Raw genomic sequence first — 23,953 nt, forward strand, 5'->3', positions numbered from 1 at the left:
TATTGCTCGCCCACCTGTTGTTAACCAGTAGCAGGCTTGTAACTAAGCGTGCATGTCACACATGGCTAGTCAAATGACGAACACTTCATTGAGACAATGCTGACACGTCAGTCCATGGGTGAGTCAGAACACTTCATTGAGACAATGCTGAATCATCAATCAATGGGTGAGTCAGAACACTTCATTGAGACAATGCTGAAACATCAATCCATGGGTGAGTCCGAACTCTTGAGTTAGCCCTAAATTGAGTTAGCCCTGAGTTAGCCTGCACCGGAGCAGATTAGTTCTGAAGGATCAAAATTTACCTGGCTAAAAGGTGAGCCACTTTCGTGGTACCGGTTACCCCAAGTTGAACTCAAGAGTTGGCCAAAGTTACCTCGGTAACTCCTCAAACTGATGCACCGTTGAGAGCATTCTAGCATTCTGTCGAGGCTGCATCACCGCCTGGCACGGAAACTGCTCCGCCCTCAACCGAATGGCTCTCCTGAGCACCACCAGGGGTCACACTGCCTGCCCTCCAGGACATTTACAGAACTCGTGTCAAAGGAAAGCGAAGAAGATCATCAAGGACCTCAGCCACCAGAGTCATGGTCTGTTCACCCTGCTAGCATCTAGCAGACAGAGACACTGAGAAACAGCTTCTATCTCCAGGCCATCAGACTACTTAACAGCCAGCTCCTGTAGTAGGAAACAAAAACACACACACACACACACACACTCATACATATGCATCCACCCATACACACCCAACGCTGGTGTCCCATGTATAACTTATAGAAACATTAAACACTGGACTGTTTATTTTAAACTGTTTTTCACACTATTTATTTACAGTGCTTTCGTAAAGTATTCGGATCCCTTGACTTTTTCCACATTTTGTTATGTTACAGCCTTATTCTAAAAATGTATTAAATTGTTTTTTTTCCCCTCATCAATCTACACACTATACCCCACAATGACAAAGCAAAAACAGGTTTTTATAAATGTTTCTTCCATTCTTCATTGGTTTCATCTGACCAGAGAATCTTGTTTTTCATGGTCTGAGAGTCTTTAGGTGCCTTTTGGCAAACCCCAAGCGAGCTGTGATGGCACGCCTGTATTTGGGGAGTTTCTCCCATTCTTCTCTGCAGATCCTCTCAAGCTCTGTCAGGTTGGATGGGGAGCGTTGTTGCACAGCTAGTTTCAGGTCACTCCGGAGATGTTCGATCAGGTTCAAGACAGGGCTCTGGCTGGGCCACTTAAGCACATTCAGAGACTTGTCCTGAAGCCACTCCTGTATTGTCTTGGCTGTGGGCTTAGGATTGTTGTCCTGTTGGAAGGTGAACCTTCGCCCCAATCTGAGGTCCTGAGCACTCTGGAGCAGGTTTTCATCAAGGATCTCTCTGTACTTTGCTCCATTCATCTTTCCCTCGATCCTGACTAGTCTCCCAGTCCCTGCCATTAACAAACATCCCCACAGCATGATGCTGCCACCACCATGCTTCACCGTAGGGATGGTGCCAGGTTTCCTCCAGACGTGAAGCTTGGCATTCAGGCCAAAGAGTTCAATCTTGGTTTCATCCGACCAGAGAATCTTGTTTCTCACGGTCTCAGACTCCAAGCGGGCTGACATGTGCCTTTTACTTTCGTCTGGCCACACTTTTTCAGTTCTGCCCACAAATTTTCTATAGGATTGAGGTCAAGGCTTTGTGATGGCCACTCCAATACCTTGACTTTGTTGTCCTTAAGCCATTTTGCCACAACTTTGGAAGTATGCTTGGGGTCATTGCTAAATTGTAATTATTTCGCCACTATGGCCTATTTATTGCCAACCTCCCTTATCGTACCTCATTTGCACACACAGTATATAGACTTTTTTTTTCTATTGTGTTATTGACTGTACGCTTGTTTATTCCATCTGTAACTCTGTGTTGTTGTTTGTGTCGCACTGCTTTGCTTTATCTTGGCCAGGTCGCAGTTGTAAATGAGAACTTGTTCTCAACTGGCTACCTGGTTAAATAAAGGTGAAATTAAAAATGTAAAAAAAACATTTAACAAAAAAATATATTTTAGAATAAGGCTATAAAGCAACAAAATGTGGAAAAGGGAAGGGGTCTGAAAACTTTTCGAATGCACTGTACATACTTGATCCTTTACCTAGCTCATTATAATATATCTACTAGTATGCATTGCACTTTGTTACACTGTTTATCTCTATACTGGATTCTTGACATAGCTCACTCTAATAGAACTCGCCAGTTTGTAGTACTAACGAGACATGGCGGAGTTGGTGCCAAAAAAAAAAAAAAAGACTCCATTACTATTAGCACTCTATATAGCTACGGATTTACATTTACTATGTTACGTCTGGTCTGAGACCAGGCTGGTCTACAGCTGTACATAGTATTTTTAGTATATATTTTTGGTGTATATACACATAGATTGCTTTTGGATTACAGTATTATTTGGATTCATTCTGACAATCGTGATTTCTTGTTTCTTGTTTTTTTTTAATTATTATTTGTGTACTCGTTTGACATTTTTACTGCCCTGTTAGGAGCTAGTAACAAAATAATTGTATTTGTTAGGAGCTAGTAATATAAGCATTTTACTGCCCTGTTAGGAGCTACTAACATAAGCATTTTCGATGCATCCGCTATAACATGTGCTAAACTGTGTACGCAACCAATAAAGTTTGATTTGATTTTTGAAACCTGATTCGTAGTGAAAGCCGATTCATGGTAAATCTCAAATTTTCCCTTGTACCCATCACGAGGTTGTTACGACCTAGCCTATGAATGAACGTTTACAACGTAGGTTCACAGGTCGAGATAATTCTTTGTAATAAAGGTGACAGACAGTGACTCATTCAATGCCACCTTGAACACTCTTACCTGCATCTAGCTGATCTAGGGTGTAATCATTAGTCCAACAGTTGCAAATTAGAGTTTCTATTGGACAAATTCAGGTATGTTTATGCCCGTTTTGTTCCCTTTTGCTTCTGTTTAAGAAACGTTTTTTTTCTTCGGCAGAATGAATACACCCCCGATCACATGCAAACAGTTCACTTTCACAGCAGCCACATAAAAACAGCATGATCAACTATCTACACACTCTGCTCCTCTCACCTTTTCCTTGTGGACTACAGTGCACAACACATCAGCTGTCTGTGACCAGGAGAAAAAAACCTTTCCAAGCCAAACCTTCATATCATAACCGCTACACGAAAGAGAAGGGAGGAAAGTGTCGTCACAAGGCTGAGACTGAGACACACAAGGCTGAGACTGAGACACACAAGGCTGAGACTGAGACACACAAGGCTGAGACTGGGACACACAAGGCTGAGACTGGGACACACAAGGCTGAGACTGGGACACACAAGGCTGAGACTGGGACACACAAGGCTGAGACTGAGACACACAAGGCTGAGACTGGGACACACAAGGCTGAGACTGGGACACACAAGGCTGAGACTGAGACACACAAGGCTGAGACTGAGACACACAAAGCTGAGACTGAGACACACAAAGCTTAATAGTAAATTGAAATTGGTGGGGAAACATCCGACTGGGAGGTGTGATCATTGTCAGGAGAAAACTGAGACAGTGGAACATGTTCTATTTCAGTGCCAGAAATATGTGAGAGAAAGGGAGAGATTGTTATTAGATTTGAGAAGTAATGGGGTTGAAGAGCCAGGATTAAGTGAACTGCTGGTGAAATGTTCAGGGGACCACTTCTCCCGAGTGGCTCAGTGGTCTAAGACACTGCATCTCAGTGCAAGAGCTGTCATTGCAGTACCTGGTTCGAATCCAGGTTTCATCACATCTGGCTGTGATTGGGAGTCCCATAGGGCAGTGCAAATCAAATCAAATGTATTTATATTGCCCTTCTTACATCAGCTGATATCTCAAAGTGCTGTACAGAAATCCAGCCTAAAACCCCAAACAGCAAACAATGCAGGTGTAGAAGCACAGTGGCTAGGAAAAACTCCCTAGTGCACAATTTGCCCAGCGTCATCTGGGGTAGGCTGTCATTGTAAATAAGAATTTGTTCTTAACTGACTTGCTTAGTTAAATAAAGGTTTTTAAAAAATAAAATGGTTTCCTTAGATTTAGACCACCCTCCAGTCCAGTTGGTGGTGGTAATGCACTGTAAAAGTTAGTTGCCAACCGACATATAAAATCCACAGAAGAAGAAAAGACAAGCGTCATGAACGGAAGCGCCATACCCCGCCCAGTTCGTAACCCAAGCGACGGGGTTTTTTTTTGGGGGGGGGAAAGATTCCCCCTTTGGGCTCGCCAGTCTGCTTGGATATTTACACCGGTGTTGTTAACGTAGCAGCTAGCCACAGCAATGGCTCTTCTGGATCTTGCCATGCAAGGGTTCTCTATATTTGGATTCATTCTATTTCTCGTCCTCTGGTTTATGCATTTCATGTCTATCATCTATGTGTAAGTATTGCCTATCGGTTTAGCTAGTGACACACTGAGTTAGCTAGCTAAAGTATGTCGGTAAGCTAACGTTAGCATGACGAGAAGCCGTGTCAAATGTAACGTCAGCTAGTTGTCTATCTATCTATCTATCTATCGTCGATAGACTGAATTTAGATGCTCTCACAGGATAGCCACCGTGAGCGACATAGCTAGCTAAACATCGATTAGCTTACTGGCTAACGTCAGCTGACTAGCTAAGTAAAGTGTCTCTATCATTCAATTGTTAATCAAATATATATATATTTTTTTTTAAATCAATTGTTAGTCACTAACTAATGTTTTATTGTTTTGTTTAAATGTGTCTTTCAGCGCTCCATTGTATTTAGCCAGCTAGCTAACGTCAACGTTACTGGCTCAGACTAAATTGGATATCAGTGTGTTTGTTACGGATTTGACGTTAGCCGCTAGCGTTGTTGATGCTAACACTAATTACCAAATGGCATTGTTTCACTGAACCTGTGAGTGAACACCTGATATGGTCACGATGGTAGTTAGATGATAACGTTAACTAACGAGTTATCTTATAGCCTACTTTAATTCATTGGGTTAGCTAGTTATCTTGTACCCCATTCATAGTCGCTAACTGCTTTTAGAGCATATTGACGATAGTATCTTCTGGTTTGGTTTTAATTCATATCACCCGACGCTCGTTGTGAAAGTTCAAAAGGATTAGTTATGGTATTGCTTTCGAAATATATGAACGTATCATTCATATCGGTAATAAATAATTTCCTAAAAAACAAAAGGTTAAATTACTACACACCTTTTTTTAATAGGGTTACTGTCCTCACACGGCGAGGTTACGTCGTCTGTTGACGTAAGACAGACGGTCACCTGTGTTCGTTGTGACATTTCTGACTGGTTGTGTTTTATACCGCTGTGGTGGTCAACCATCTAGCTGGTCAGACATGTGGACTAACTCCCGACTGGCACACTAACGCGGTGTAAACTGGTCAGACATGTGGACTAACTCCCGACTGGTACACTAACGCGGTGTAAACTGGTCAGACATGTGGACTAACTCCCGACTGGTACACTAACGCGGTGTAAACTGGTCAGACATGTGGACTAACTCCCGACTGGCACACTAACGCGGTGTAAACTGGTCAGACATGTGGACTAACTCCCGACTGGTACACTAACGCGGTGTAAACTGGTCAGACATGTGGACTAACTCCCGACTGGCACACTAACGCGGTGTAAACTGGTCAGACATGTGGACTAACTCCCGACTGGCACACTAACGCGGTGTAAACTGGTCAGACATGTGGACTAACTCCCGACTGGCACACTAACGCGGTGTAAACTGGTCAGACATGTGGACTAACTCCCGACTGGTACACTAACGCGGTGTAAGCTGGTCAGACATGTGGACTAACTCCCGACTGGCACACTAACGCGGTGTAAACTGGTCAGACATGTGGACTAACTCCCGACTGGTACACTAACGCGGTGTAAACTGGTCAGACATGTGGACTAACTCCCGACTGGTACACTAACGCGGTGTAAGCGTGAATGGGAGGAATAGTGAAGTGTCATGATTTTTTTTCCCAATGAGTCGTTCATTTTATTTGTTCGTTTGACCTGCTGGTTTCGGGGAATCCTACAGCAGGATTCATACCGTACTCCAACCACCAACTATCATCTGTGCGAGCAGAAAAATACATCAGGCAGCAGCATATATGTAAAGTACATGTTGATAAATGGTCGCATGGTGCAAGAAGGAATGCAATACATTTATTATTGAATTTTTATCGATTGACACGGCTTTGTAAAATCCAGAACATGCTCAGCTTGCCTTCTGCTCAACACTCGGAACTCGAGAACAAATCTTTTGTTGTGGTTGCTGCAGTTTGCGAAGGATATCCTATTGAGCAAGCAGTCAAGCAATTTCATTCACTTCACAATCAAGTCCGGTTGCGGGCCGCAACTAGACCTTGTTTCAAAGGTATCAATAAATAATCACATTTGTATGCTTTAGCAATTACAAATTTACATTTGTTTGAAATTAAAGCACTGCTTTATATGTTTTAGTCACATATATAACAGTCTCCAATAAGCCTCCCAATGGAGAATGAGATGTGTGTAGAATCATGATTCTTTAGAGTTTTTTTAGTTCATTGTTTGCTGGCTGGGGGTCCTGCATGCTCTGGGCATTAAAGGTGTTAGCATGCTTCAGTTGGCCTGGCACCTAGCCAAGGATAATACTCTGCTAAAAACGACAATAGTACTTATTGTCCATCTTGAGATGCTGTAGCCAGTTTACACTTCTTCAAAATAGTCAGAATGAATCAAAGATACACTACAAAAGTATGTGGACACTTTCTTGTCCAACATCTCATTCCAAAATCATGGGCATTAATATGGAGTTGGTCCCCCCCCCCTTTGCTGTTATAACAGCCTCCACTCTTCTGGGAAGGATTTCTACTAGATGTTGGAACATTGCTGCTGGGAATTGCTTCCATTTAGCCACAAGAGCATTAGGAGGTCAGGCACCTCTTTTCTGGCTGAGTAAGGCAGTTCGTCCACACCGATCTTGAGAAACCATTGCTGTATGACCACTTTGTGCACGGGGGCATTGTCATACTGGAACAGGAAAGGGCCTTACCCAAACTGTTGCCACAAAGTTGGAAGCACAGAATCATCTAGAATGTCATTGTATGCTGTAGCGTTAAGATTTCCCTTCACTAGAACTAAGGGGTCTAGCCTGAACCATGATAAACAGCCCCAGACTATTGTTCCTCCTCCACCAAACTTTACAGTTGGAACTATGCATTGGGGCAGGTAGTGTTCTCCTGCCATCTGCCAAACCCAGATTCGTGAAGCGTGATTCATCACTCCAGAGAACGCGTTTCCGCTGCTCCAGAGTCTAATGGAGGCGAGCTTCACACCACTCCAGCTGATTCTTGGCATTGCGCATTGTGATCTTAGGCTTGTGTGCAGCTGCTTGCCCATGGAAACCCATTTTCATGAAGCTCCCGAAGGAACAGTTTTTGTGCTGACGTTGCTTCTAGAAGCAGTTTGGAACTCAGTGGTGAGTGATGCAACCAAGGACAGACGATTTTTACGCGCTTCAGCACTCGGCTGTCCCATTTTGTGAGTTTGTGTGGCCTACCACTTCATGGCTGAGCCGTTGTTGTTCCTAGAAGTTTCCACTTCACAATAACAGCACTTAAAGTTAACCGGGGGGCAGCTGAAGCAGGGCAGAAATTTGATGAACTGACTTGTTGGAAAGGTGGCATCCTATGACGGTGCCACGTTGAATGTCACTGAGCTCTTCAGTAAGGCCATTCTACTGACAATGTTTGTCTATGGAGGGGTGTCCACATACTTTTGACCATGTAGTGTAGCTCAAGAAATCAGTCATTAATTTAGTCTTTCTTTTTTTTGCCCGAGGAGATCTTAGTCGCACAATTTTACGTCTTAACTAAACTGTTTTGGTGCAGTTTCTCTCAAGGAAAAAAAAATGTGCATGACAACGTTACAATGGTGTTATAATATATGCGCCAAGTCTTCCGTTTTGTCCGGGAAGTTCAGCTGGCGCCTAGCCAAAGATTATTGATATACTGACAAGATACTACACGTCTCTCCGCTCTAACAATGGGAGTTGTCCACAAAGCGACACAGTGGGATGTTTAGCTCCGGCCTATCCTTTCTTTGGATTGGTGTATACATCTCATTTATTCTAATACCTTTTTTTTTGAATATTCGATGAAGTCAACCGCCTGTATTTAATGGAGAGAGAGATGCTATGCTACTAGTCTCATGCCATGAATATGCATAGCCATGTCGAGACAAATCAAAAGTAGTGCACCCTATTCCCTATATAGTGTAAGGGTCCTGGTCAAAAGTAGTGCGCCCTATTCCCTGTATAGTGTAATGGTCCTGGTCAAAAGTAGTGCACCCTATTCCCTATATAGTGTAATGGTCCTGGTCAAAAGTAGTGCACCCTATTCCCTATATCGTGTAATGGTCCTGGTCAAAAGTAGTGCACCCTATTCCCTATATAGTGTAATGGGCCTGGTCAAAAGTAGTGCACCCTATTCCCTATATCGTGTAATTGTCCTGGTCAAAAGTAGTGCACCCTATTCCCTATATAGTGTAATGGTCCTGGTCAAAAGTAGTGCACCCTATTCCCTATATAGTGTAATGGGCCTGGTCAAAAGTAGTGCACCCTATTCCCTATATCGTGTAATTGTCCTGGTCAAAAGTAGTGCACCCTATTCCCTATATAGTGTAATGGGCCTGGTCAAAAGTAGTGCACCCTATTCCCTATATAGTGTAATGGGCCTGGTCAAAAGTAGTGCACCCTATTCCCTATATCGTGTAATTGTCCTGGTCAAAAGTAGTGCACCCTATTCCCTATATCGTGTAATGGTCCATATAAAGTGTTTTTTTCTCAAAGTTGCCGGGATATCATGTGTCTTACTGATATCAGTACACTTGTAACAACTTAAGCATTACTAAACTTCTATTAGATCAAATGAACCTCAGGTAACACATAAGCCATACATTTTTGTTGTTGTTGTTGACCAAATTTGACACTCAATGGCCTCCATACAAAATATATATTTTTACACGTTCATTTTTTCAAACCGGGTACCGGTTGCCTTCCAACGAGTCCAGTGACACTTGTGGAGGTCGTAGAGCAAAACGGAGAACACCATTGTGTTTGTGAGAATCTCCTCTTTCCACAGTGGGGTCACATTAGTTTGTAGCCCAAAATATTTGGACGCTACAAACAGAAGTTGGCACGTCGACTGTACCCGATTTCAGACGATTCCATCTGAAACACACACCGCTCTAACTCTGTCATCTTTCACCGCAGATGCGGAAGTGCGACATCGGTGGATGCGGTGGATTGAGACGGGTCCAATGCAAACCAAAAACATCTCTAGCTTAAACTGACCCATTTATTTATTTATTTTTGGGGTGGGGGGGGCATTTTTTTTTTTATGTTACTTAGATTGATGCACCGGTGCATCAGTCGACTCCAGGGGGTTAAACAGCCATTACAAACTAAAGCTAACTTTAGCCACCGCTAGCAAAAAAAAATCAATGGAGGTGATTGGGGCATGTGACCATGTAATTTTTGTTGTCTAACTCACCTCTATATTTGATTGGATGTTACTTAAAAGTTATTTGTTAAAACATGCCCCCGTCACTTCCATTAAACCACAGTTGACAACTTCAATGTCGCCCTCCCAGAATGCAAAGAACTTTGGCGTGACCCTGGACAGCAACCCGTCGTTCTCTGCAAACATCAAAGCAGTGACTCGCTCCTGCAGGTTTATGCTCTACCACATCTGTAGAGTACGACCCTTCCTCACACAGGAAGTGGCGCAGGTCCTAATCCAGGCACTCGTCATCTTCCGTCTGGATTACTGCAACTCGCATCCCGACATCTGGTCCCCTGCCCATCTTTCCCCCTGAAGCTAGGACAGCAGAGTCCCTGTCCATCTTCCCCCTGAAGCTAGGACAGCAGAGTCCCTGTCCATCTTCCCCCCTGAAGCTAGGACAGCAGAGTCCCTGTCCATCTTCCCCCCTGAAGCTAGGACAGCAGAGTCCCTGTCCATCTGCCCCCCTGAAGCTAGGACAGCAGAGTCCCTGTCCATCTTCCCCCTGAAGCTAGGACAGCAGAGACCCTGTCCATCTTCCCCCTGAAGCTAGGACAGCAGAGTCCCTGTCCATCTTCCCCCCTGAAGCTAGGACAGCAGAGTCCCTGTCCATCTTCCCCCTGAAGCTAGGACAGCAGAGTCCCTGTCCATCTTCCCCCCTGAAGCTAGGACAGCAGAGTTCCTGTCCATCTTCCCCCCTGAAGCTAGGACAGCAGAGACCCTGTCCATCTTCCCCCTGAAGCTAGGACAGCAGAGACCCTGTCCATCTTCCCCCTGAAGCTAGGACAGCAGAGTCCCTGTCCATCTTCCCCCCTGAAGCTAGGACAGCAGAGTCCCTGTCCATCTTCCCCCTGAAGCTAGGACAGCAGAGTCCCTGTCCATCTTCCCCCCTGAAGCTAGGACAGCAGAGCCCCTGTCCATCTTTCCCCCTGAAGCTAGGACAGCAGAGTCCCTGTCCATCTTCTGAAAGCACCTGAAACCCGACCTCTTTATATAGTATCTTAAATAATCTCTTCTAGATGTTGTTTCAGGCAGTATGTTTTCACTGGCAGAAGGCCAACTTGTTCTAGGCTACAGACAGATGAATTTGAAACGTGGGATGCCTCTTGGCTTGCTGACAATCACTAATTGGCTTGTAATTTTCTTTACTCACTGAAACTGAGGAAAGCAGACTGACACAGGGAGGAACTTGCTTTCTGTTTCAAACCGTTTTATGGTACGGTGTGCACTAATGAATACTACCCAGCTTGTTGCCACCAATCATTAGGCTTAGTTAATATATGTTTTTAAAGAGAGATGATCACAGCAACAACAACAAAAAACCACACTTGAAGCGAAGCTTCATTAGTGGAAGTGAAGACAAAACGAACCACTTTCTTCAACTTCTGCTGTTCTAACATGAGGAGTAATCTCCAGAATGTCATCCCTCCATGCCAGGTGACATGGACTGTGTCCCAAATAGCACCCTATTCCCTATATAGTGTAATGGGCCTGGTCAAAAGTAGTGCACCCTATTCCCTATATAGTGTAATGGGCCTGGTCAAAAGTAGTGCACCCTATTCCCTATATAGTGTTTTGGGCCTGGTCAAAAGTAGTGCACCCTATTCCCTATATAGTGTAATGGGCCTGGTCAAAAGTAGTGCACCCTATTCACTATATATAGTGTAATGGGCCTGGTCAAAAGTAGTGCACCCTATTCCCTATATATAGTGTAATGGGCCTGGTCAAAAGTAGTGCACCCTATTCACTATATATAGTGTAATGGGCCTGGTCAAAAGTAGTGCACCCTATTCCCTATATATAGTGTAATGGGCCTGGTCAAAAGTAGTGCACCCTATTCACTATATATAGTGTAATGGGCCTGGTCAAAAGTAGTGCACCCTATTCCCTATATATAGTGTAATGGGCCTGGTCAAAAGTAGTGCACCCTATTCCCTATATAGTGTAATGGGCCTGGTCAAAAGTAGTGCACTATAAAGGGTGCATGTGATAAACATGGATTTATGTACAGTCTTCTGTACATTCCTCTGTTGAGGCCTGTTTTTGTAGGAATTAAATGTAGGCTCATGTCGCCTCTCTCTGCCCGAGTGAAGCTTAGTCTTGAAACATTGCTTATGGTGAATTTCTCACAGCGTACATAGTTAACCAGGTTTTTATGTTGGTTGGTTGCATTTCACTTATTTTCTGTGTTCAAAAGGACACCTTTACTACAATGTCGTTGATCCATCCTCATTTGTCTCCTTTCACAGCCATTAACCTCTGTAACTGGTTTTAAAGTCACCATTGGCCTCGTGGTGAAAATCCCTGAGCGGTTTCCTTCCTCACCTTTATTTAGGAAAGATGCCTTTTTTATGTTTGCAGTGACTGGGTGTGTTGATACACCATCCAAAGTGTAATGAATAACTTCAACGTGCTCAAAAACGATATTTTAAAGGCTGCTTTTTTATTTATTTATTTTTACCCATCTACCAATTAGGTGACCTTCTTCTTTGCGAGGCATTGGAAAACCTCCCTGGTCTATGTGGTTTAATCTGTGTTTGAAATTCACTGCTCGACTGAAGGACCTTACAGATAATCTGTATGTGTTGGGTACAGAGATGAGGTAGTCATTTTAAATCTTATTTATGCTTGATGTAACAAAGGGACTGAATACTCATTGACTTATGACATTTCGGCGTTTTTTTAATTTTTAATTAATTTGTGAACATTTCAAAGAACATAATTGCTCTGACCTTTTATGTGTGTGTTTATGTGTGTGTGTGTGTGTGTGTGTGTGTGTGTGTGTGTGTGTGTTATGTGTGTGTGTGTGTGTGTGTTTATGTATGTGTGTGTGTGTGTGTTTATGTATGTGTATGTGTGTGTGTGTGTCTGTGTTTATATATGTGTGCATGTGTAGGCCAGTGACACATCTCAATTAGTCATTGTTCTTGCGAAGATCGAAAAGAGATTTGCCAGTTTTACTGGTTGATAGTTGTACTCTGTTGCAACATTACTTTCCCACTTAGCCAACACCCAGTTTCTACACCTTCCTTCCCCATAACGTCACAATTACTGCTTCAGGGAACACACCTTCATGTTCAGCAGGGGGACAGCAGCAGATAATCCTTCATGTTCAGCAGGGGGACAGTAGCAGATAATCCTTCATGTTCAGCAGGGGGACAGCAGCAGATAATCCTTCATGTTCAGCAAAGCAAGATAATCCTTCATTCAGCAGGGGACAGCAGCAGATAATCCTTCATGTTCAGCAGGGGGACAGCAGCAGATAATCCTTCATGTTCAGCAGGGGACAGCAGCAGATAATCCTTCATTTCAGCAGGGGGACAGCAGCAGATAATCCTCATGTTCAGCAGGGGGACAGCAGCAGATAATCCTTCATGTTCAGCAGGGGGACAGCAGCAGATAATCCTTCATGTTCAGCAGGGGGACAGCAGCAGATAATCCTTCATGTTCAGTAGGGGGACAGCAGCAGATAATCCTTCATGTTCAGCAGGGGGACAGCAGATAATCCTTCATGTCACAGGGGGGGTCCTTCATGTTAGTAGAGCAGCAGATAATCCTTCATGTTCAGCAGGGAGACAGCAGCAGATAATCCTTCATGTTCAGCAGGGGGACAGCAGCAGATTATCCTTCATGTTCAGCAGGGGGACAGCAGCAGATAATCCTTCATGTTCAGCAGGGGGACAGTAGCAGATAATCCTTCATGTTCAGCAGGGGGACAGTAGCAGATAATCCTTAATGTTCAGCAGGGGGACAGCAGTAGATAATCCACAAGGAGGACGATGAGAATGGCCGTGCCCCAAATGGCACCCTATTCCATATATATAGTGCACTACTTTTAGATTTTTGTTTTTATATACAGTGAGGGAAAAAAGTATTTGATCCCCTGCTGATTTTGTACGTTTGCCCACTGACAAAGAAATGATCCGTCTATAATTTTAATGGTAGGTTTATTTGAACAGTGAGAGACAGAATAACAACAAAATCCAGAAAAACGCATGTCAAAAATGTTATAAATTGATTTGCATTTTAATGAGGGAAATAAGTATTTGACCCCATCTCAATCAGAAAGATTTCTGGCTCCCAGGTGTCTTTTATTCAGGTCACGAGCTGAGATTAGGGGCACTCTTAAAGGGAGTGCTCCTAATCTCAGTTTGTTACCTGTATAAAAGACACCTGTCCACAGAAGCAATCAATCAATCAGATTCCAAACTCTCCACCATGGCCAAGACCAAAGAGCTCTCCAAGGATGTCAGGGACAAGATTGTAGACCTACACAAGGCTGGAATGGGCTACAAGACCATCGCCAAGCAGCTTGGTGAGAAGGTGACAACAGTTGGTGTGATTATTCGCAAATGGAAGAAACACAAAAGAACTGTCAATCTCCCTCGGCCTGGGGCTCCATGCAAGATCTCACCTCATGGAGTTGCAATGATCATGAGAACGGCGAGGAATCAGCCCAGAACTACACGGGAGGATCTTGTCAATGATCTTAAGGCAGCTGGGACCAAAGTCACCAAGAAAACAATTGGTAACACACTATGTCGTGAAGGACTGAAATCCTGCAGCGCCCGCAAGGTCCCCCTGCTCAAGAAAGCACATATACGTGCCCGTCTGAAGTCTGCCAATGAACATCTGAATGATTCAGAGGACAACTGGTGAAAGTGTTGTGGTCAGATGAGACCAAAATGGAGCTCTTTGGCATCAACTCAACTCGCTGTGTTTGGAGGAGGAGGAATGCTGCCTATGACCCCAAGAACACCATCCCCACCGTCAAACGTGGAGGTGGATACATTATGCTTTAGGGGTGTTTTTCTGCTAAGGGGACAGGACAACTTCACCGCATCAAAGGGACGATGGACGGGGCCATGTACCGTCAAATCTTGGGTGAGAACCTCCTTCCCTCAGCCAGGGTGTTGAAAATGGGTCGTGGATGGGTATTCCAGCATGACAATGACCCAAAACACACGGCCAAGGCAACAAAGGAGTGGCTCAAGAAGAAGCACATTAAGGTCCTGGAGTGGCCTAGCCAGTCTCCAGACCTTAATCCCATAGAAAATCTGTGGAGGGAGCTGAAGGTTCGAGTTGCCAAACGTCAGCCTCGAAACCTTAATGACTTGGAGAAGATCTGCAAAGAGGAGTGGGACAAAATCCCTCCTGAGATGTGTGCAAACCTGGTGGCCAACTACAAGAAACGTCTGACCTCTATGATTGCCAACAAGGGTTTTGCCACCAGGTACTAAGTCATGTTTTGCAGAGGGGGTCAAATACTTATTTCTCTCATTAAAATGCAAATCAATTTATAACATTTTTGACATGTGTTTTTCTGGATTTTTTTGTTGTTATTCTGTCTCTCACTGTTCAAATAAACCTACCATTAAAATTATAGACTGATCATTTCTTTGTCAGTGGGCAAACGTACAAAATCAGCAGGGGATCAAATACTTTTTTCGCTCACTCTATATCTATATATCTCCATATCCATGCCATTTTTATGCTTTATTGGATAGAGACCGTGGGAACGATAAAGGGGAGAGTGTGCTGAAATGAGCAGTGGGCAGGATTGGAACTCGTGCTGCAGCTGTATATGTGCACCGAGGGCTGTGGCTTAGACCGCTAGACCACCCTAGGCCACATAGTGTACATCTTTTGACCAGGGCCCATTTGGGTTCTGGTGAAAAGTAGTGCACTAGACTATATAGGGTGCCATTTGGGATACAAGGCCATGAAAGCGTTTGTGTGATTCACTCAGAAACCACGTTTTTTTTTTCTATCATCACGGTTCCATTCAGGTTGTGGAATGTTGAGTCAGTCACATGATTCATGGCATTAAATGCAGATAATTCAACTTCAACCCCAATGGTTGGACAGACCAGTGTAATTCCATCGTTTTAGGCGGTGGCTTTTCTTTCCTGTTGGGATTGAGAATGAAATGTGGACTAGGCCTGTAAAAGACAGTTGCATGGACTTATTTTATCCCAACATAAACACCACTTTTCACGTGTTGTCTTTTGGAAAAACCTGTGAAGTGATTTAGCCATTGATACCAGCGTTTGTGATTGTGTCTATTCAAAGTTGCCTAAATTTTTTGGCCAGTCAGCGTTGGAAATGTATCCATTCTAAGATTACTAGGCAACATGTAAAAAAACAACTGAATATCTCTTCTGTTGTCTCCCTTTCTCTGTGTGTGTGTGTCTGTCTCCCTTTCTGTGTGTGTGTGTCTGTCTCCCTTTCTGTGTGTGTGTGTCTGTCTCCCTTTCTGTGTGTGTGTGTCTGTCTCCCTTTCTGTGTGTGTGTCTGTCTCCCTGAATGTAGCCGTCTCTATCTCAACAAGAAGAGCGGTGACAAGCAGCCCTACAGTAAGCTGGCTGGTGTCTCTCTACTGAAGCCTCTGAAAGGAGTAGACCCCAACCTCATCAATAACCTGGAGACCTTCTTTGAGCTCGACTACCCCACGGTATTACCTGTTCTATATCCTACATATCTATACTCTATCCCTCGACTACCACACGGTATTACCTGTTCTATATCCTACATATCTATACCCTATCCCTCGACTACCCCACGGTATTACCTGTTCTATATCCTACATATCTATACCCTATCCCTCGACTACCACACGGTATTACCTGTTCTATATCCTACATATCTATATTCTATACTCTATCCCTCGACTACCCCACGGTATTACCTGTTCTATATCCTACATATCTATATTCTATACTCTATCCCTCGACTACCCCACGGTACTACCTGTTCTATATCCTACATATCTATACTCTATCCCCTATCCCTCGACTACCCCACGGTACTACCTGTTCTATATCCTACATATCTATCCCCTATCCCTCGACTACCCCACGGTATTACCTGTTCTATATCCTACATATCTATACCCTATCCCTCGACTGCCACACGGTATTACCTGTTCTATATCCTACATATCTATACCCTATCCCTCGACTACCCCACGGTATTACCTGTTCTATATCCTACATATCTATACCCTATCCCTCGACTACCCCACGGTATTACCTGTTCTATATCCTACATATCTATACCCTATCCCTCGACTACCACACGGTATTACCTGTTCTATATCCTACATATCTATATTCTATACTCTATCCCTCGACTACCCCACGGTATTACCTGTTCTATATCCTACATATCTATATTCTATACTCTATCCCTCGACTACCCCACGGTACTACCTGTTCTATATCCTACATATCTATACTCTATCCCCTATCCCTCGACTACCCCACGGTACTAACTGTTCTATATCCTACATATCTATCCCCTATCCCTCGACTACCCCACGGTATTACCTGTTCTATATCCTACATATCTATACCCTATCCCCTATCCCTCGACTACCCCACGGTATTACCTGTTCTATATCCTACATATCTATGCTCTATCCCCTATCCCTCGGACTACCCCACGGTATTACCTGTTCTATATCCTACATATCTATATTCTATCCCTCGACTACCCCACGGTACTACCTGTTCTATATCCTACATATCTATACTCTATCCCCTATCCCTCGACTACCCCAAGGTACTACTTGTTCTATATTAGGGATTTACCGATTTACAAAATCGGTCCCCTTGTTGAAATGTTTATCGGTCTGCCGGGAGCCCTAGCCAATCCAAACGAAGTGTCGGGTCAGAAAACCTTTTTGAATCGCCGGTTCACTAATGGGTTTTAACTCTTAAAATATCTGACTTTAAAAATATCTATTTGTTGTGACTGAATTGATGCTCCCTCCATCAGTTCATAGCCTTTCGAACGTTTTATGCATTTAACTACGTACGATACCCCTTAAACGTCGTAGCGTAGTTCGTTACGCCGTGCGTCACCTTCACGCAAATCCCGTTTCGCTACTGGATGAGAACATAGGGTTTCGAAACGCAAGACAAGTTTGAAAACCTAGTCTTTCGTCAGATATCGCATTTTATTATGGGAGATAGTACAGTCAGTCTCATTCAAGACAGGTGAAACATTGTTTCAGGTGATAATAAAACATGTTTCGTTGAGTTACTTTTTTCCCTCCATTTTTTATTTTCTTATTTTCTCGAACTTTCTAGCAAGTCAAGCTAGTTTACCGATCAGCTAGCTAAAAGCTAAGCTAGGTTGAAGATATAATTGTAGCTAGCAACCACCACCCTAATAATTATCATCAAAAATAATACCTCTTTATCATCACAATAAACTAAAACGGAAGGCGACAGTCATATAATTGGCTTAACAGCCAACGTGTTATTTTAACATTTTATTATTTGAATAGTACTCACTGTATAGGAATGGGTAATTGTTTACATGTTGCTATAAAGCCATTGCTCGAAAAAACACATTTTCATCTTGTTCTGTGGTTTGGTAACTTCCTTTTCCATTGACAGACTCTGGCTGCATTAAAGACAATGTAAAGTATGCATCATTCGTTTCGCAAGTGAAATGAACGACATCAGCGGGGGGGGCAAGGCAAGGAGCGCTGTCTGCACGGCTACGTGAGAATTTTATATAGCTGTACAGAAAATAAAAATTTTTTAAAGGCAATTTCCTGTAATTCAACACATTTCTCCATAGAGTTGAGATTTTATTTTTCCCACGGCTAATGTTGTTCTTTTGCTCAAACATACTAAAAAAATTAATAAAAAAAAAATATATATATGAGTTAGTATTTACTATATTATTTTGTTTATTTACTATCTATCACTCTATATATATTACTGCTAAATTCATTGTTTTTGGAATTTTCAATTCTCTGTCTAGCTTTTATTTGAGTAATTGTTAGTTCTCAACGATTTTATTATGGAACAATGTATAGATCCATTATCTTCTCTACATACTTTTAGCTGGTTTACTAGTTTTTAAGCTTACACTTGAAGCTGTTTTCTTAATTTTTACAATATTTTCTATTTATGCTGTTTAGCGTCCGGCGCTATGCAGTGGACTGCTCAGATCTAATGTAAACGTTGCTTAACTGTGATGTAAACGGGGCTTGACTGTAATGTAAACGGGGCTTGACTGTCATGTAAACGGGGCTTGGCTGTCATGTAAACGGGGCTTGGCTGTCATGTAAACGGGGCTTGGCTGTCATGTAAACGGGGCTTGGCTGTCATGTAAACGGGGCTTGGCTGTCATGTAAACGGGGCTTGGCTGTCATGTAAACGGGGCTTGGCTGTCATGTAAACGGGGCTTGGCTGTCGCGTAAACGGGGCTTGGCTGTCATGTAAACGGGGCTTGGCTGTCATGTAAACGGGGCTTGGCTGTCATGTAAACGGGGCTTGGCTGTCATGTAAACGGGGCTTGGCTGTCATGTAAACGGGGCTTGGCTGTCATGTAAACGGGGCTTGACTGTCATGTAAACGGGGCTTGACTTGTCAGATAACAACTGTGTGTGCACAGTGCGGGAGACACAGCTGCTTGCGCCAACGAGAGCTAGGCTTAGCCCTGAACTAATAGGCTAATAGCTCTCTGTAAAATTCCAAACGGTCTATGTGGTTTTGAGACGGGGTAAAAACCAAAGCTGCATTATATTAATTGGCTAAATGCCATGCTAATTTCTGAAGATAAATATTGACATACAGTACCAGTCAAAAGTTTGGACACACCTACTCATTCCAGGGTTTTTTTTTTCTTTATTTTTACTATATTCTATATTGTAGAATAATAGTGAAGACATAAACTATGAGAGAACGCATATGGAATCATGTAGTTACCCAGAAAATGTTTAACAAATCAATATATTTTTTTTATATTTGAGATTCTTCAAAGTAGCCCCACCCTTTTGCCTTGATGACAGCTTTGCACATTCTTGGCATTCTCTCAATCAGCTTCATGGCAAATATTTTAGTAGTGACTTGCATACAAGTGTAACTTAATCATCTCATGTGCACCGTACAACTAAGACTCACTGATAGATCTAAAATACTGGACTCACGCTTTCTCCTGTTGGGATATTTTACAAACCAAATCACGTGACGGGCTCAACTTTTCAGAGGAACTACGGTAAGCTTCATGACGTAATGAAGAATGCAATCTGCTTTATCTCCCAGCGTATTGCAGAAGTTGACTGCACGTAATAATTAAAAGTAGCTAAAAATATTCACATTTATTGAGTAACTTTAAAATAAATAATTTGACGGTGTGGATAAACAATCACGTGGCTTTCCTAGTACCCTGGTGTATGTAGTGTTTGTGTGTGTGTGTGTGTGTATATATATATATATATATATACACACACACACACACACACACACACACTGCCCAGGCCTACCCACCACACTGTTTGTTAGTAACTATCAGTCTATTGTTATAGATAATGTTGGACAGATCCCAGTAATGCATTAGAGTGCAGCAAGCCAGAAGTACCCGTTTCCCTATAGAACGACGTGTTCTATAGGGAAACGTTAAACAAAGTATCCATGACATCGGCGCGTGTTACCAACCAAACCCGATGATTGACACTGGCGATAGCCTTTCACAACTGTCTTTCATGCATGCAGGGCTTTGCCATTACAGTACTTGGACATGACGTAAGGTTAGGGATGGGATGACTGAGAGGTATTTAAAACGCCCTGCCTTACCTTCCTATGGTGATACTCTTATTACAACAAGCCTTAACCAACATGTCTCTACAGGTTCACTACGTCCGTATCTTTTCATATTCAATAATAGCTGTGAAACATGATGAATAATCTAATTGAAACAACATACCAGTAAGTCAGAACCAGTAAGTCAGAACCAGTAAGTCGGGACCAACGTACCAGTAAGTCATCCCGAGTATTACAAGGGCAGATGCATCGCATTCGGAAAGCATTCAGACCCCTTGACTTGTTCCCACATTTATTTTTACGTTACAGCCTTATTCTAAAAATGGATTAATAAAAAAAAAAATTGCCTCATCAATCTACACATAATTACCCCATAATGACAAAGTGAAAAAAAAAATTGATTTTTCGAAATGTTTGCTAAATTATATTTAAAAAAAATGAAAACAGACCCTTTGCTATGAGATTCTAAATTGAGCTCAGGTGCATCCTGTTTCCATTGATCATCCTTGAGATGTTTCTACTTGAATGGAGTCCACCTGTGGTAAAGTCAATTGATTGGACATGATTTGGAAAGGCACACACCTGTCTATATAAGGTCCTACAGTTGACAGTGCATGTCAGAGGAAAAAACCAAGCCATGAGGTCAAAGGAGTTGTCCGTAGAGCTCCGAGACAGGATTGTGTCGAGGCACAGATCTGGGGAAGGGTACCAACAACATGTCTGTAGCATTGAAGGTCCCCAAGAACACAGTGACCTCCATCATTCTTAAGTGGAAGGTTAGGAACCACTTAAGACTCTTCCTAGACCTTGCCGCCCGGCCAAGCTGAGCAATCTGGCGAGAAGGGCCTTGGTCAGGGAGATAGGAGAACCTTCCAGAAGGATAACGATCTCTGCAGCACTCCACCAATCAGGCCTTTATGGTAGATTGGCCAGACGGAAGCCACTCCTCAGTAAAAGGCACATGACAGCCCGCTTGGAATTTACCAAAAGACACCTAAAGACTCTCAGACCATGAGAAACAAGATTCTCTGGTTTGATGAAACCAAGATTGAACTCTTTGGCCTGAATGCCAAGCGCCATGTCTGGAGGAAACCTGGTACCATCCCTAGGGTGAACCAAGACAACGCAGGAGTGGCTTTGGGGCAAGTCTCAATGTCCTTGAGTGGCCTGAACTTTAACCCCATCGAACATCTCTGGAGAGACATGAAAAAAGCTGTGCAGCGACTCTCCCCCATCCAACCTGACAGAGCTTGAGAGGATCTGCAGAGAAGAATGGGAGAAACTCCCCAAATACAGGTGTGCCAAGCTTGTAGCATCATACCCAAGAAGACTTGATGCTGTAATTGTTGCCAAAGGTGCTTCAACAAAGTTCTGGGTAAAGGGTCTGAATACTTATGTAAATGTGATAAGTATATTTAATTTTGTTGCTAAAATTGATTAAAAAAAAAAAAAAAAACAGTTGTTGCCTTGTCATAATAGGGCATTGTGTGTAGGCACCTGGTCAAAAGTAGTGTGTAGTATTAGTTAGAATAAGCCTCTGATTTACACAGCTGAAGGGGTCGGAGGGGAAGACGGCCGAAGGGGTCGGAGGGGAAGACGGCCGGAGGGGAAGAGGGCCGAAGGGGTCGGAGGGGAAGACGGCCGGAGTGGAAGAGGGCCGAAGGGGTCGGAGTGGAAGAGGGCCGAAGGGGTCGGAGTGGAAGACGGCCGAAGGGGTCGGAGGGGAAGAGGGCCGAAGGGGTCGGAGGGGAAGAGGGCCGAAGGGGTCGGAGGGGAAGAGGGCCGAAGGGGTCGGAGGGGAAGAGGGCCGAAGGGGTCGGAGGGGAAGAGGGCCGAAGGGGTCGGAGGGGAAGAGGGCCGAAGGGGTCGGAGGGGAAGAGGGCCGAAGGGGTCGGAGGGGAAGAGGGCCGAAGGGGTCGGAGGGGAAGAGGGCCGAAGGGGTCGGAGTGGAAGAGGGCCGAAGGGGTCGGAGGGGGAGGCGGCCGAAGGGGTCGGAGGGGGAGGCGGTCGGAGGGGGAGGCGGCTGAAGGGGTCGGAGGGCCAGGGGAAGACGGCTGAAGTTAAACAAATGAATTGAATAAATGCCTTGTGGCTTGAACTAACATTTTGTCTTTCTCCACAGTTCCTCTCTCTACGGTATAGGACTAACGTTCCCCTCTCTGCGGTGTGGGACTAACGTTTTGTCTCTCTGTCTCTCTCTGCCCAGTTTGAGGTCCTGCTCTGTGTACAGGACCATGACGATCCAGCCATTGATGTTTGTAAAAAGCTTCTAGGAAAATATCCCAACGTTGATGCTCGTTTATTTATAGGTAAGAGCCTGGTTGATGTATTCTTTGAACAACTGTTAATTAATATTCATATCTCATGTCCTGCTATTCTAAGATCTGTCTAATAAATATGTTAACATGTGTAGTTGTAAGTAGGGAAACATGTCAATGCTCAGTACTGTGAGGGACACAAAGGGACTGACAAAACAACAATACATAGTTGGCCAATTCCTTTTTCAGCGTGGATGGAAAATGTATTTTTGCTATCTAAGATTGTTCTGGCAATTCAATGTTGTCTATCATGTACGGATCACAGATCATAGGGTCTGTAATATAATATAATATAATATAATGATGGTGGGATCTGACAGTATGACCTAGATGTTATCTGTATCATGTACAGATCATAGGGTCTATAATATAATATAATATAATATAATGATGGTGGGATCTGACAGTATGACCTAGATGTTATCTGTATCATGTACAGATCATAGGGTCTGTAATATAATATAATATAATGATGGTGGGATCTGACAGTATGACCTAGATGTTATCTGTATCATGTACAGATCATAGGGTCTATAATATAATATAATATAATTGATGGTGGGATCTGACAGTATGACCTAGATGTTATCTGTATCATGTACAGATCATAGGGTCTGTAATATAATATAATATAATATAATGATGGTGGGATCTGACAGTATGACCTAGATGTTATCTGTATCATGTACAGATCATAGGGTCTGTAATATAATATAATATAATATAATGATGGTGGGATCTGACAGTATGACCTAGATGTTATCTGTATCATGTACAGATCATAGGGTCTGTAATATAATATAATATAATATAATGATGGTGGGATCTGACAGTATGACCTAGATGTTATCTGTATCATGTACAGATCATAGGGTCTGTAATATAATATAATATAATATAATGATGGTGGGATCTGACAGTATGACCTAGATGTTATCTGTATCATGTACAGATCATAGGGTCTGTAATATAATATAATATAATGATGGTGGGATCTGACAGTATGACCTAGATGTTATCTGTATCATGTACAGATCATAGGGTCTGTAATATAATATAATATAATGATGGTGGGATCTGACAGTATGACCTAGATGTTATCTGTATCATGTACAGATCATAGGGTCTGTAATATAATATAATATAATATAATGATGGTGGGATCTGACAGTATGACCTAGATGTTATCTGTATCATGTACAGATCATAGGGTCTGTAATATAATATAATATAATGATGGTGGGATCTGACAGTATGACCTAGATGTTATCTGTATCATGTACAGATCATAGGGTCTGTAATATAATATAATATAATAATGATGGTGGGATCTGACAGTATGACCTAGATGTTATCTGTATCATGTACAGATCATAGGGTCTGTAATATAATATAATATAATATAATGATGGTGGGATCTGACAGTATGACCTAGATGTTATCTGTATCATGTACAGATCATAGGGTCTGTAATATAATATAAT

At 43.0% G+C, this 23,953-nt stretch overlaps 1 protein-coding gene across 1 annotated transcript in view; it reads left to right on the forward strand.

Moving 5' to 3' along the window:
- Positions 1-4,194: 4,194 nt before the first annotated feature.
- LOC106568572 (ceramide glucosyltransferase) overlaps positions 4,195-23,953 on the forward strand; it is a 35,112-nt gene continuing 15,353 nt past the window's right edge. Inside the window, exons 1-3 of the mRNA XM_045692682.1 lie at positions 4,195-4,430; positions 15,902-16,043; positions 22,358-22,460. Of these exons, the coding sequence (XP_045548638.1) occupies positions 4,333-4,430; positions 15,902-16,043; positions 22,358-22,460 (343 nt within the window). The 5' untranslated portion in view covers positions 4,195-4,332. The remainder of the gene's footprint in view (positions 4,431-15,901; positions 16,044-22,357; positions 22,461-23,953) is intronic.

This window comes from Salmo salar, chromosome ssa13, assembly GCF_905237065.1.
Source record: "Salmo salar chromosome ssa13, Ssal_v3.1, whole genome shotgun sequence".
Lineage (NCBI taxonomy): Eukaryota > Metazoa > Chordata > Actinopteri > Salmoniformes > Salmonidae > Salmo > Salmo salar.